The sequence below is a fragment of the Ambystoma mexicanum genome, chromosome 5p, assembly GCF_040938575.1.
Source record: "Ambystoma mexicanum isolate Mex_15411 chromosome 5p, UKY_AmexF1_1, whole genome shotgun sequence".
Classification (NCBI taxonomy): domain Eukaryota; kingdom Metazoa; phylum Chordata; class Amphibia; order Caudata; family Ambystomatidae; genus Ambystoma; species Ambystoma mexicanum.
In genome coordinates this window covers 249759784-249773579 of record NC_090930.1, presented here as the reverse complement: position 1 = coordinate 249773579, position 13796 = coordinate 249759784, and the positions used below count along the sequence as shown (strand labels likewise).

The 13796-nt window shown below is 49.0% G+C and overlaps 1 protein-coding gene across 5 annotated transcripts in view; it reads left to right on the top strand.

Annotated features, from left to right (window-relative positions):
- Nucleotides 1-13796, top strand: part of XIAP (X-linked inhibitor of apoptosis) — a 683213-nt gene that overhangs the window by 236230 nt on the left and 433187 nt on the right. For all 5 annotated transcript variants that reach the window (XM_069612668.1, XM_069612665.1, XM_069612667.1 and 2 more), the window contains exon 3: nt 316-415. In XM_069612668.1, the coding sequence (XP_069468769.1) occupies nt 316-415 (100 nt within the window). The remainder of the gene's footprint in view (nt 1-315; nt 416-13796) is intronic.

Below are 13796 nucleotides of genomic sequence, written 5' to 3'. Positions count from 1 at the left end.
AGCCATTATGTAGGTTGTTGCGTCCCATGTTTCACAGGACATACATTGATTTTCTTCTAAATTGATTATACTTGAAGTATTTCTTTGTGGCAAATTATGTTTTGACGTTCTAACATCCTGTTCTTGAATAATAAGAATGTATACTAGCTGAAACAATTAAAACCTGAAAACATCATTTGTCATTGAAGATTATTTAGCTCTTTGAGCAGTGTATTGCTAAATATTTGATGCGTGACACAATTCCCAAAGTTCTATTTATAAATGCCCATAATCACGCAATTTAATGCTTGCGTGTTTGTTCACCTCTTTAACCAGGCGATGCAGATTCAGTCATGTGCTTCTACTGTGGAGGAGGTCTCCGAGATTGGAAGCCCAGTGAAGATCCGTGGCAGCAACATGCAAAATGGTATCCAGGGTAAGTTCATTCAGTGCAAGACCTGTGACCTGTACGCTTTTTTTTGTTGAAAGTGTGTGTTTTGAAATGTGCTATGTTATTGTTATACAAGGAAAGCCTACAAATCCAGAAATAATTTTCTTTTTTTCCCTTTGATTTTCTTTGTTCATTTAATACCTTACATAAGCAATAAAACATAATACAAATATACAACCAATACTTATTCAAATACAACCTAGTAACCTAATCTTTAGAAGAATAACAGAGAAGGAAAATAAAACGCACAACAATCCCTAGTATGTGAATAAATAACTCATATTTGTCTAAATACAGTCTTGTTGTGACCTCACTAGTCACCTGTAATAATGAATGTTTGTGATGTCACAATTCTGCTAAACTAGCACAGAGCAGCATTCCAGATGCCCCGTAATACCCCTCAGCAAAGCTAGGGCCTTTAACGAAGACTAAGGGATGTTTCCCTGAGGGAATGGCCAGAGGATGGGGCCGAGGCATTTTTCTATTGGAATATCCCACCCAGTGAGGGTAGAATATTTTGCTTAAGAAGAAAAGACAGAGGATTATTAAAACCTCTTTGTATTGAAATTTCGAACAAGGACAGATTCTTATATCATCAGTAACATTGACAATTGTTATTCGCAGATCGTTAGCAGTGTTAAGATAAGTCACATATATCATACTCTAGCTAGATCGAGAGCAATAGAGATTTTCTCAAAACATTTTATAAGACCAATACATTCTACTTGATTACTGGAATACATCAGAGGGACCTTGCATGGCTCTTGAAGACACATTGGCGCATGCATGTATTGTACTACTCGCCTCCTCCTTTGTTCTCTTTTCAAGATACATTCTGAATCTCCCCCAAAAGTCTCTGGGATGTGAAATACGGCAGGATACATCTCCGAATATCTGTTCTTACTCATTACACCCTATCAGTGTTCTCATCCACTGTGCCATGGTTGGCACTGCTCCTTTAAGCCATGATTTTGCTATGAGCGATTTAGTTTGCAGACATGAAATGCCTGTACATTTAACATTGTTCTTGGAAAAACCAAAACACAGCCCACTAAACAAATTTCAGGTGTTCCCTCTATTATATCCAGCCCTACAGATAAGGGGTGTATCGCCTACTTTTACTCCCAGAAAATAGGCAAACGCTGCCAAAAATAAAAATAGGGTGTAAAAATACTCCATACAAAAATTAGGAAACGGACACATAGGACCTTGTGCCTCTGCTTTCACCCACACAGCTCCATAGATATGTTTGGAACAGTAGTGCACGTTGTACCAAAGGAAGAATAATTATTACAAAAACATTTCCATTTTCCAGTTAAAACATATTTTTACCCGCTTATAAAATATTCCCATTGGGAACTGGACTTACATTTCTACTCCCTAAAAAATCATTTTAATCCCAACATTAAAAAATGGGTAGTAAAATACTCCCACTTCAAAATCTTATATGGAGAACTGATTGTATCAATTTCTTTTATTGTGTTATGGTTTTATATCAAACTTTTCACAAGTGGAAGACATTTCTTTTTCAATATTGAACAATACATATATAAAAACACAAAAATCAGTTAACAAAATAGAACAATATCACGTCATTTTTATTCATTAAAACATTGTTTATGAAATTAGATATCTGGTTCCCACACATTGTTTTCCAGATCTCTATACCCTCCGTAAGTGCGGGAAGCACATAAAAAGGTGTTCTAGAGTTTCATGTGTCGATACCTGACAACAGTATCTGCAGACCTTATGAAATTCCCTGCACTTGGATCTACCATCACTAATTTCACATGTTGGAAACAAGTTGAGTTTTAGCCTCAGGAAGTTATATCTTCAATTTTAGTTTTTAGATTTCCTGAGATACGTTGGTTCAAAACCCAGACTTTTCTAAATAATATGTGGGAAACAAAATAACTTGAATTGCATTGTTGCCTCCTTGTATCGATCCAATCTCTCTGATGGAGCTTCTTTTTAACTAGCTACGGAAGTGCTGATAATTCATTTACAGTGGACTCTATATTTTTATGGTCATCTGCATTTTATCCACCCATAGCTTTTGTGCTATAGATGTTTGCCTGGTCATAACCTTGTGTCATTTGATATACAGTGAGTCATATGTGGTCGTCAGCATTTTATTATATAACAGAAGTGATTTCCATGTGCTGTATGCTTCTAAAGATTTTATGCCCAATTCATATCGCAACGATTGAATCTGAAGTAGATACAAAGCAGCTTTTTCCCATTGAATTTTATCAGTTTGGATTCAGAACCTTAAGTCAAGTACGGAACTCTCTTGCCTTTATAAACTTTAATGAAGGGCAAGGAGGAACATTTCCCGTATTTGTTGTCGATTTTCTTCATTTGTGTTATTAAGGATATGCTTTATGTGAGTCACTCTTTATTTAGAGCTTTTTGATAACCTCGATTTTCATAATTTATACTGAAGTACTTCCAAGAGCTGTCCTGGTCCAGCTTGGTGTTATCAATATACCCAGCACATTTCTCTCATTGTTACGCTCACCTGGTCTCTGCGGAGGCGTTGGGGCACGGTTGCAGCCCTCCCGGGTTTGAGGTCGCTCGGGTTCCGACTTCGCCCTCTGTGCTTATGTGGTGACTGGTGGTAATAGGTGATGCTGCTCGGGACTGCTCCTTCATGGATAATAGGGGGTGTGAGTATGCCAGCTTTTGCGCCTAGTCCCCTTCCAGACCCCTTCTCCCAAACCGGGGTACCCGTAGGATGCGCTTTCCCTGTTGATTAGTTTTGGCGAGCACTCCGTCCTGCTGCTTCTGGCAGGGGCGCTTGTATGATCTGTACCGAGTTCCTTCACTGGTCCCTTGAACGTGGTAGTCCAGTCCTGCTGCGACTAAGTCACTATACTTGAGGTAAGTGTTCCTGTTTGCCTTTGTTTTTCCTCGTTTGTTTTTGTTCTATTGTAAAGTTTGTTTTCTTGTATTGCTGTCCGTTCCACTTTTGATGTTTGCTCTTTTGCTTTCTTCTCTTGCAGGTGATGTTGCCGGCCCGGCAGAAGCTGCGGAGCTCGAGGCGACAGCCGGAGGGAATGAGGAACGAAGCTGCAGCGGTACAGTAGCTGGTAAGTTGTTAACTAGGGGGTGCGCTGGGTTCAAATGCGGCGCGGCCCTAAACGGATGTTCTAACCTGGTCTTTCTTCTTCTTCACAGGGTCCGAGTTCGTGGCTGCGGGTGCGGTGCTGCAGCGTCGGGATCAAGATCACTGGATGTCAGGAGATGAGTCTGCAGATGAAGCACCAGTTTCCTGGAGGTGAGTATGCAGGAGAACGCCTGGTTTCAAAGGTAAGTAAACTGGTCCAAGCAGCGGTGATCATCATGGTAGACGCGAATGCACAGTAACGCAAAGCACCGGCCTTAACGATGGAGGAGCTTATATAGCTGAGCTTCTGAAGCCATGCCCACCAGGTTCAGCCTGCCTGCCACACCCTGCCACACCCGATGAGTCAGCACATGAGGATGTTCTTTGGAATAACGGCTTTCAGCTCCTGGAAAGTTCTTGTAAAATAAAAGCACTCCTGCACTGAAATAAAGTAAAAGCACTCCTGCACTGAAATAAAGTGTTCCTGCTCACATCTCTATATGAGACTGGTGCCAAAGGCGCCAGGACTGAGTCCAGCCAAGGCCCCTGTATTTATAGGTCCCAAAGGGACATAAGTGAGTCAAGTGACCCATTGCCCCCATCACTAGATGGTGTGGTCTTTGTGTTCTGGGGCCTGTGGCCATGATACTTATGTGACCCTTTGTGAGTTAAAGCCAAGAGTTTAGTTTTTGCATTATTTGCTTCCAGTTGTAGATCGTTAATATAACTCATGATAGCATTAGGGGACGTTGGAGACCTATTGGTGTTTGGTCCATTATTATAATATCATCTGCATACGCCATATAATGGATACATAGGTGACCTAACTTTGGGGGAAATTCCACACATGACTCCAATGTTGAACCTAGGTCGCCTTCATACTGATTAAAAAGGGTGGAACCTGGGACGCATCCCTGACAAAGCCCTCTGTAGGATGGAAATGCTTGTGGCCATTCTCCTCTTGCGTCCAGACAGACCTGAATAGCTGTATCAGCATGGAGGTATCTTAAGTTGTTAATCAAAGACGGTGTACATTCTAAAAGACTCAATCTGTACCACAACTTTCCCCTATTAACTTTGTGAAAAGCCTGTGTCAGATCTATTAAGGCGACCTAGATTGGTTGCCGCAAGGTCCTAAGATTGCTGTTGTAGGAGTAAAAGTGTAAAAGCATTCAAAGAGGTAGCAACACCCGTCCTGAAGCCAGATTAAAGCATGTCCCATATTTGATGTTCTTCCATCCATTTTCTGAGATTCATTAAAACTGTTTCATGAAAGATTTTTTCTAATCGATTGTGTCTTCCCACGTATTCCTCATTTTATATTTCCATATCCAGCTTCAGCTGCTTCAGAATTTTTTTCTTCCACCAGAGGGCGATGCGAATCGATGCCGGTCGACTCGATGTCCCTCGGAGGCCTCTGTCTCGATGTCGACGTCATTGATGGTATAAAGCGCTCGCAGCGACCATTGACTTCAGTTCCGTTTTTCTGCAAAAGCTATTGCTTCGGAAACCGTGCGCTTCGGTTCCCTACGAGAATCTTTGATAAGAAAATCTTAAAGATGGCATCGTCAACGGCGCCATCAACTGAGATCGGAGTTCAAGAAGTGCCAGGACTGTGGGGCGAAGATGTCCCTTACGGACCCCCATCGGGTGTGTCTGTGGTGCCTGGGTTCTACTCATGCTACTTTTGACTGCTAGGCCTGCCTATCGATGACGGCGAAAGCACTGAAAGAGCGAAGAGGAAAACTAATGGCAGGTAGGTCTCACAAATCCCCAGCGACGATTCAGTCGAAAAAATGATCTTCAGACGAATCACAAAATATTTCTCCTCGTCGAAAGAAGACAAAAAGATCATGATCATGCAGTGGCTCTCACCACTCGTTATCTTGGCGGCATTCGAAGAAAAGGCACCATCGGTCAACATCTTTTGTCGTCGTCTAGTACTCTTACGTCCAGTCCTCTTTCCTCCATACTGTATGCGCGTCCCTTCCAAGGGACGTGAGGCAGAACCTTTTTCACCAGAAAAACCTTCCTCCCCTTTAAATTTAGAGGCGCGCGGGGGCGTGGCCCAGGGAGCATGCGCTGAGCTGACTCCGCTCTCCGGTGCCACACCTCAGTCCCCTTTTCCGCGTCGACGGGAACGAGCCGAATTCACCAGCGCTCCTGGGTTTGGCTTCGGCCATGTAATTTCACACGCAGATACTTCTTCTCTTTGTCTTTTTTGTCATTCAGGTACTCGGTGCTCAGGCGTCACGCTCCTCCCTGGCGCATGTCGACTTCTACAGGGTTCAGCAAGTGTCCATCCTGCAACGGGCTCTTCCCAACTTCAGACCCCCACGCCCTCTGCCTACGTTGCCTTGGCCCAGGCCACGGTTGGCAATCATATTCGGCGTGTGACTCGCTGTCCTCGAAGGCGCTGAAGAACAGACTAGCCAGGTGGAAGGAGCTCTTCCCGAAGTCGAGGATGTCAAGAACTTCGTGAAACATCGTCCCAGGTAGGGCCGATATTTTCCAGTGCACCCCGTAAGGGAGACTCCTTCCCAGGGACTCTCCCGCGCGGGCGGGACCGGTCAGGTCCTTCCACCGGCACGTGCACCAAGGCTGCTTCAGCTACCGGCCGAGGGGTCCTTGGATCCTCCCGGACGCAGTGTCGAGGGACCGGAAGGTTCCGGTACCAGCTCTACACCCGAGGGTCTACGCCCTTTTACGGGAGTAATGGCTGAGGGACTCTGCCCTGACACCGGCAATACATCAGAGGGGGCCCCTAAACGCAGCTCTACCGACCCCTGGGTCGAGGGTGTCACACCTGCCGAGACCCGAGGAGCAGGGCAGGTCTCGTGATCCACACGAGAGTCTTGGATGAGGCTGGACCCAGCAGGCTGGGCAACACGTTGCAGGCACGTGGCAGGCAGCTCGACAAAATGGCCGCCGCACCAGACAGGAACACCCGTCCGACGCCATTCCACGAATTCGGCGAAGAACGAGTGTCAAGGTGGGACTGGTCACAACCAGGTACGTGGCCTATAGTCTACCCTTCATATGCGCAGGGCAACTTTCCCATGCGTCCATATGGACTGGGTACGCAGCGGCTCCAGCAGTCCCCTGCTACCCCGTCGGTACCCCCTGCCACCTCTTCTGCCAGCGAGGAGAGAGGGTCTTTGATAAATTCCTTGGCCTCATGAGGTCTCCTCAGATGGGGGTTATCATCAAGGACACAGTCAGGGAAGTCCTCCCCACAATGCTAGCAGCACCACAGACACCTCCATTGGGCTCCATGACACCGGTGCAGCCGCCTCCTCCAGCTCCACAGCCAACTCTGCAACCTCTGCCGCCTCCTCAGCCTCTGGCTGCGGTCTCTGTACCCCAGCCTCTGGCACCATCTACCCCTCCTCCTCCCCAAGATCCTCCGGATCCGCAGGACACTGAGAAGGAGGAAGATCCGGAGACACCATCCTTAGCCAGGGCCTTCGACAAACATCTTGCTGGCCTGGCGGAGTACCTAGACCTCCCTCAGCCCGAGGTCGAACAGCCGGCAGAGGGGGTTCTGGCTGAAGTCCTCACAAGACGCCCCTCTGCCAACACGGGGATTCCACTGCAAACTGATGTAGTCTTTCTGGCCAAGAAGGGTTGGCTCAAGCCCCACTGCGTCCGGCCGGTCAACCGACGCCTGGATGCCAAGTACAGGCAGATGGAGGGGGACACACTCTTGCTCTCGACCCATCCTCAGCCACACTCCTTGGTGATCGCTGCAGCATCACTATACTCCAAGCCTCAGTCGTCCTTAGCCTCCTCCACTGCAGTGCTGCTAGGCAAGTAGGAGAAGATCTTGGAGGCGTACGGCAAGCAGATCTACTCCAATGCGTCCCTGCACCTACGTCAGGCCAACGCAGAAGTCCTGCTGGCTGCCGCCAACCAACCGTTATGGCGGGAAATTGCAGACTTCCTCCCGGAACTCCCCTCCCAATGACAATCATGCTTCAAGGCGGGGCTAGCGGAGGTCAAGCTCGTGGCGCATGACCTCATGGAATCCACAATGGCGCATATCGATACCTCGGGCCGGGCCATCTGCATTGCCACGGACATGAGGCGCACAGCCTGGCTCCGGGCTACGAAGTTCAACCCGGACGTCCAGGAGCGCATTCTCGATATACCGTTCGAGGATGGAGACCTCTTCCACTCCTCTACGGATAAAGAGCTGGACAAAAAGAACAGCTCACAAATGGCAAAATCTTTATCCATTCTTACAAAGTCCACGCCAAAAGCTTACACCCAATCTCAGCAACTCTCAGAGAAGGGTCGTACATATGGAGGGTTCCACGGCTTCCAGGAACGCAGATCCAGGCAGCCGGACCACTCGCCGTCTCGGCACCGGCGCAAACAACAAAGGGGGGGGTAAGGGCTTTTTCCAGTCCCCCTCCTCAGCCTCAGCCTCTGAGGGAAAGAAGGCATGACACGCCCATTCGGGTCCACGTGTCTCCGGTGGGGGGTAGGCTTGCTCACCATGCACATTTCTGATGCCAGAATTTCGTGGACCCTTGGATCCTATCCGTAGTATCCACGGGGTACTGCCTACCCAACCCAGCCTCTCCTCCCTCCTCCCCTCCCACAGGTTGGCACAGCAACACTTTGGCGTAGATCCGGTCGCTCGTAGAGAGCCAGGCAGTGGAGGAAGTTCCAGCCTTCCAGCGAGGATCTGTCTTCTACTCCAGGATTTTTGCCATTCAGAAGAAGAACCAGGCGGGCCTGAGAGTTGTGCTGCACCTTTCCACCCTCAACCTCTCCTTACCCCTGCAAAAATTCAAGATGGTTACGCCAGCTTTTATAGCAGAGACATTGGACAAGGGACACTGGATGTGCTACCTGGACCTGAAGGACTCGTACCTACACGTCCCGATTTGGCAGCCCCATTGTTCTTTCCTACGGTTCAGGATCATGGGCTACCATTTCCAATACAAAGTCCTTCCTTTTGGCCTCAGGGTCTTTACCAGGACGCTGTAGCAGCCCTCCTCAGAGCGCAGGGCCTCCACATCTACCCATACGTCAACGACTGGCTCGTCAGGACTACTTCTCCGGAAGCGGTTCACCACTCTTCCCAGGCCCTCATGAACGCTCTGCACAACCTGGGCTTTTCGCTCAACCTCAAGAAGTCACAGCTGCTCCCTACGCAGTATCTGACATACCTGGGTCTCATCTGGGACACGTGCTCCGAGAGGGTTTTCCCATTAGAGGACAAGATCTCGGCCATCAAGAGGGCCACCGCCCACTTCCTCAGCAGAGAAGTGACCTCGGCATGGTGGTACCAACATCTCCTGGGTCTACTAGCGGCGGTTCTGCTAGCCATGCCGCACACGAGACCAAGAATGAGAAGGATTCAGCTGCACTTCGCAACCTCGTGGAATCGGGCCCGGGGCTCTCAATCCGAGATGATCAACGTTCCTCCATCGCTCCACCCGGCCCTATTTTGGTGGTCCACCCGGCCTTATCTTGGTCGTCCATGGACTGCAACCTACGGACAGGCAAGCCCTTTCGACCGCCCTCTCCGCAGGCCACCATCACCACGGACTCCTCACTCGAGGGCTGGGGAACCACCCTGGACGATCTCTCGGTCCACAGCACCTGGACTCAGCAGGACCAGGAATACCACATCAATTGGCTGGAGCTGAATGCCATCTGGCTAGCGCTCAGAGCATTCCTACCACTTCTCAAGGGCAAGGTTGTCCTCATCCAGACAGACCACTCGACCAGCATGTACTACGTCAACAAGCAGGGAGGCACCAGATCCCCTCCTCTGTGCAGACTGGCGATCAACAAGTGGGAGTGGGTCCTGGAAAATGACATCTACCTCAGGGCAGTCCACCTCCCGGGCGAATCCAACCTGGAAGCGGACAGGCTCATCAGGCTGGGAGCAGACCATTATGAGTGGCAGCTAAACAACCTCATTATTCAGGAGATCTTTGACAGGTGGGGTCACCCCCACGTGGATCTCTTTGCCACCTAGCACAACAAGAATTGTTCGCATCCAGGCAAGGTCAGGGCCCCAGCTCTCTGTGTGACGCATTTCACCTCCAGTTGACCGGCCTGAAAGCCTACGCCTTTCTGCCTACTCCTCTGTTCCACATGGTAATTTGCAAGATCAAGGAGTCTCGCCGCCTCCTCATCAATCTGATAGCTCCATGGTGGCCGGCCAGGCCATGGTTTTAGGAGCTACTCAGCCTCTCGTAGGTGGCCCCTTTACACCTCCCGATGGGCCCAGTACATCTTCTGGCGCAGCACGGGGCATAATCATCCACCCTGCACCAGGGAAGTTAGCCCTCACAGCGTGGAACCTGAGCAGGTAACGCTTCGGCACCTTAGCCTCTCACAGGCCAATCTGGAGATCATATAGGGCGCTAGGAGCAAAGCCACCAGGGCCCAGTACAAGAGCAAATGGACCAGATTCTGCCACCAGGCAGATTCCAAGGGAATTGACCCCGTGGCTTGCACCTTGGATGATGTGCTCTCTTTTTCGGCGCACCTCGCTCATTCAGGCGTGCAGGTGGATACCTGCCGCACATACCTGGCAGCCATTGGGGCTTACAGGAACTCAGAGGAGGGCATTTTTTCCTCCTCCAACCCTATTGCCAAAAATACATCTGACGGGTCTCGCTAGGCTCTACCCGCCTGTCAAGAGATCGCACCAGGTGTGGGACCTCAACATAGCTTTGGGCGCACTTGCACACAAACCATTCGAGCCAATGGCCTCCGTGGACATCAGGATGGTCACAATCAAGACAGCCTTACTAGTCGGCCTCACCTCGGCTCGTAGAGTCAGCGAGATCCAGGCGCTAATCGCCTTTGAACCATATACTACCTTTCACAATGACAAGGTAGTCATGCGGACACACCCAGCTTTTCTGCCCAAGGTTCTGTCTGCTTTCCACCTTAACGAGAAATTAGTCCTTCCTACGTTCTTTCCCTATCCTAAGGACGAAGCACAAACAGTGCTGCACCGCCTGGATGTCAGGTGTGCACTGAAATTCCACTTGGACAGGACCATGGGCTTCCGCAAGTCGGGCGCCCTGTTTGTCACTTTTGGAGGTTGAAGACCAGGCTATCAGGCTTCTAAGGCCTCCATATCCCGCTGGATGGTCTCTGCCATCAAAGAAGCGTATGAGGGCCAGCACAAGCCACTTCCGGCCAACATGCATGCCCATGCAGTCAGGGCCAAGGCAACAGCCATCGCATTCCAACGCCATGTCCCTTGGGAAGTCATAAGCAGGGCGGCCACTTGGGCCTCTCCCTCTGCTTTTTGAAAGCATTACTGTTTGGATGCCGGCTCTAGATCTGATGCGGCTTTCGGACAGGCAGTTCTCATGAGCCTATTTGCTTAAGGAGGGTCTCCTCTCCACCCGGGGGCTACAATCAGTTGTAATCGCCCATACAGTATGGAGGAAAGGGGACGGGACTTAAGAGGAATTATAAATTACTCAATGTAGTGACTAACATACTCTTAGTCCATAGTCCCCTTTCCCCCATACGTCCCACCATCCTCCCCCCTAATAATACTGGTGTCATTAGGCAATGGTTAATCTATTGTCGACGCGTCAGTGGGGACTGAGGTGTGGCACTGGAGGGCAGAGTCAGGGCAGCACATGCTCCCTGGGTCGTGCCTCCGCACGCCTCTACATTTAAAGGGGAAGAAGGTTTTTCTGGTGAAAAAGGTTCCGTCTCGCGTCCCTTGGAAGGGACGCCCATACAGTATGGAGGAAAGGGGACTATGGACTAAGAGTACATTAGTCACTACGGTGAGTAACTTATAATTTCCTCCCCACAACGGGCTAAGTGCCCGACCAAATCAGCCTCTCCCGCTGAGGGGGAGAATTTCAGATTAAAAATGACGAACTAAGCAGTCTGCTGTTCCCATTGTGTATGCAGCTCCATGACCCCCACTTCCCTTCCCCCTCCTCAGTTGTTATTAATAATGTTGTTTTTGAAGACAATGCATAATTTACTAAGACTCAGTTACATCCAAGGCAGCTCACCGCTCCCTAATGCTATAACCAGTTTACCAAATATGTAACAATCAAAGAACCTGTATGTTTCATTATGCCAAAAAATAATGGTATCCGGGAATGCAGCCTTGACCCCCTTGAAGACTCATGAAAGCCATGGCCAGGTCAAAAAACTCAACAAGAAATGTATTTATTAGTTGTTAGGTGAAAAAAGATAAGGGCAAAACCTGTGCGCCCTCAAGCCCGGGAGGCAAGGAAAAAAACTCCTCGAGAGCGGTCAAAGGATCCCTCGAGTCGAAACAAATCTCCTTCGAGGAAGAAGTCATCACAGCATCAGCGCTGAAAGACTCCTGGTCGGGTCCTGAAAAGCCATCGACGCTGCATGCGTCAAATCTCGGCGCATTCATTGATGCCATCGAGGATTATTGACAAATCCTACACACCACTACCAAGAAAGGATTTTTTTAGAACACTTTCTTCTATTTATGAGGACGGGGAACCTTCCTCTGATGACTTGTCTCCCTTTGGCCTACAATATGGCGCACCTGGGGTCACTGAATCATTGATCTCAGAGGAATCAAGGATAAAAAAATCTACAAGAGTCCCTGCAAAATGCAAGTGACTAGATACGGCCGCAGAAATGGAATCTGGGAGACCTGATCCTACTGACCATGCAGATGGGTCTTACAGACATTTAATGTCCAGGGTGGTTGAATACATAGGGTGGAAGAGACCCACACCAATATATGAACAGGATGACCTTACAGATATCCTGGATAAAGGACCCCAGGTGGACCCTATTCTTCTCTTTCATGTGGCTCTGCAAAAATGAATAAATGCCAATTGGGAGACGCCAGAGTTAATTCTGGCAATAAATAAAAAGCTAACATCTAAATATAGGGCGTCCAGTAGTGACCCCGGTTATCTGACAAAACACCCGACGCCTGAAAGTTTGATAGTGCAGGCTGACGCGTCCACCTCAAAACAAAATGCCTACCCAATTATTCCCTCCCCTCCCCCAGATAGAGATGACAAGCGTTATAACGCTTTGGCCAAGAAAGTTTTCTCTGCAGGGAGTATGGCCCTAAAGTCAGTGAATGCTACGTGCATGTTGGCCAGGTTCACGTTCATCCTTTGGGATTGTGTAGCAATGGCGGCTGAACATATCCCCGAAGGGGAGGAAAGAGACAGATTTTTAAATCTAGTCAAGAATCGGAAAGATACAATGTGCGAATCCCTCCAGACAGGTCTGGACTCTGCTGACGTTATCAGCAGGTCAATGGCGGCTAGTACAGTAATGCACACATTTGTCTGGTTAAAAAGGTCTGGTTTTGCTCCAGATGTGCAGTACAGACTTCTTAACATGCCCTTTGACAGCACACATTCATATGGTAGCAAGGCTGACGAGAGCCTGGAGAAGCTGCAGACCGCCAAAGCAGCAGTCAAATCCCTTGGTACTGCTATTAGACAGCCACAAAACCGCCCCACCGGGACACCTTGGAGCGGGTAGGTCCTTTTGCTATTACTCCTCAGTTGGAAGGGGGGAGAGGACTGTCGAGTCAGAGGTAAAAAACGATTCCTGCGTGGTGGACGGGAAAGAGGTATTAAGACCGCCCAGGCAGCGGCTACTTTACCATCAGCCACTGCTTCAGCTGCCTCAAAACCTCTCTCGGGCCTTAGTTCACAAGATCCCGGTGGGAGGCAGACTCTCACAGCATCTGAAAGAATGGCAACGCATTACTTCAGATGCATGGGCATTGGAAACAGGTGCCCAGGGTTACTGCCTTCCCTTTCTAAAAAAGCCTCAGAGTCATCCACTGGGGAACAGCTTTTTCAAAGTTCCAGATCTGCTCCTTATGCAGGAAATCTTGACCCTGATAGAGAAAGGTGTTATAGAACCAGTACCTGTAGCGGAGAGGAACAAGCGTTGGTACTCCCTGTACTTCCTAATTCCAAAAAAGGACGGAAGATTGAGACCCATTTTGGACTTAAGATATATGATATGATATGTTATTTATAACGCGCTTAATACCCAGAGATTTCTAAGTGCGGACCCGTGGATCGAACCTGTGGCGCTCCGTCGTGTCTTGCTTCCAAGGCAAACACGTTGCCCCTGAGCTATCCTCCCGAGACGATGTCGGATCTCCTCCAGGTTCCAAGCAAAGTCGCACAGGATCTCCTGTGGTGGGCCTGCGAGGACAACATTCTGAAGGGAGAACCTTTTGGCAGCCATGGCTGGATAATAACGGTAGTAACGGACGCAGGG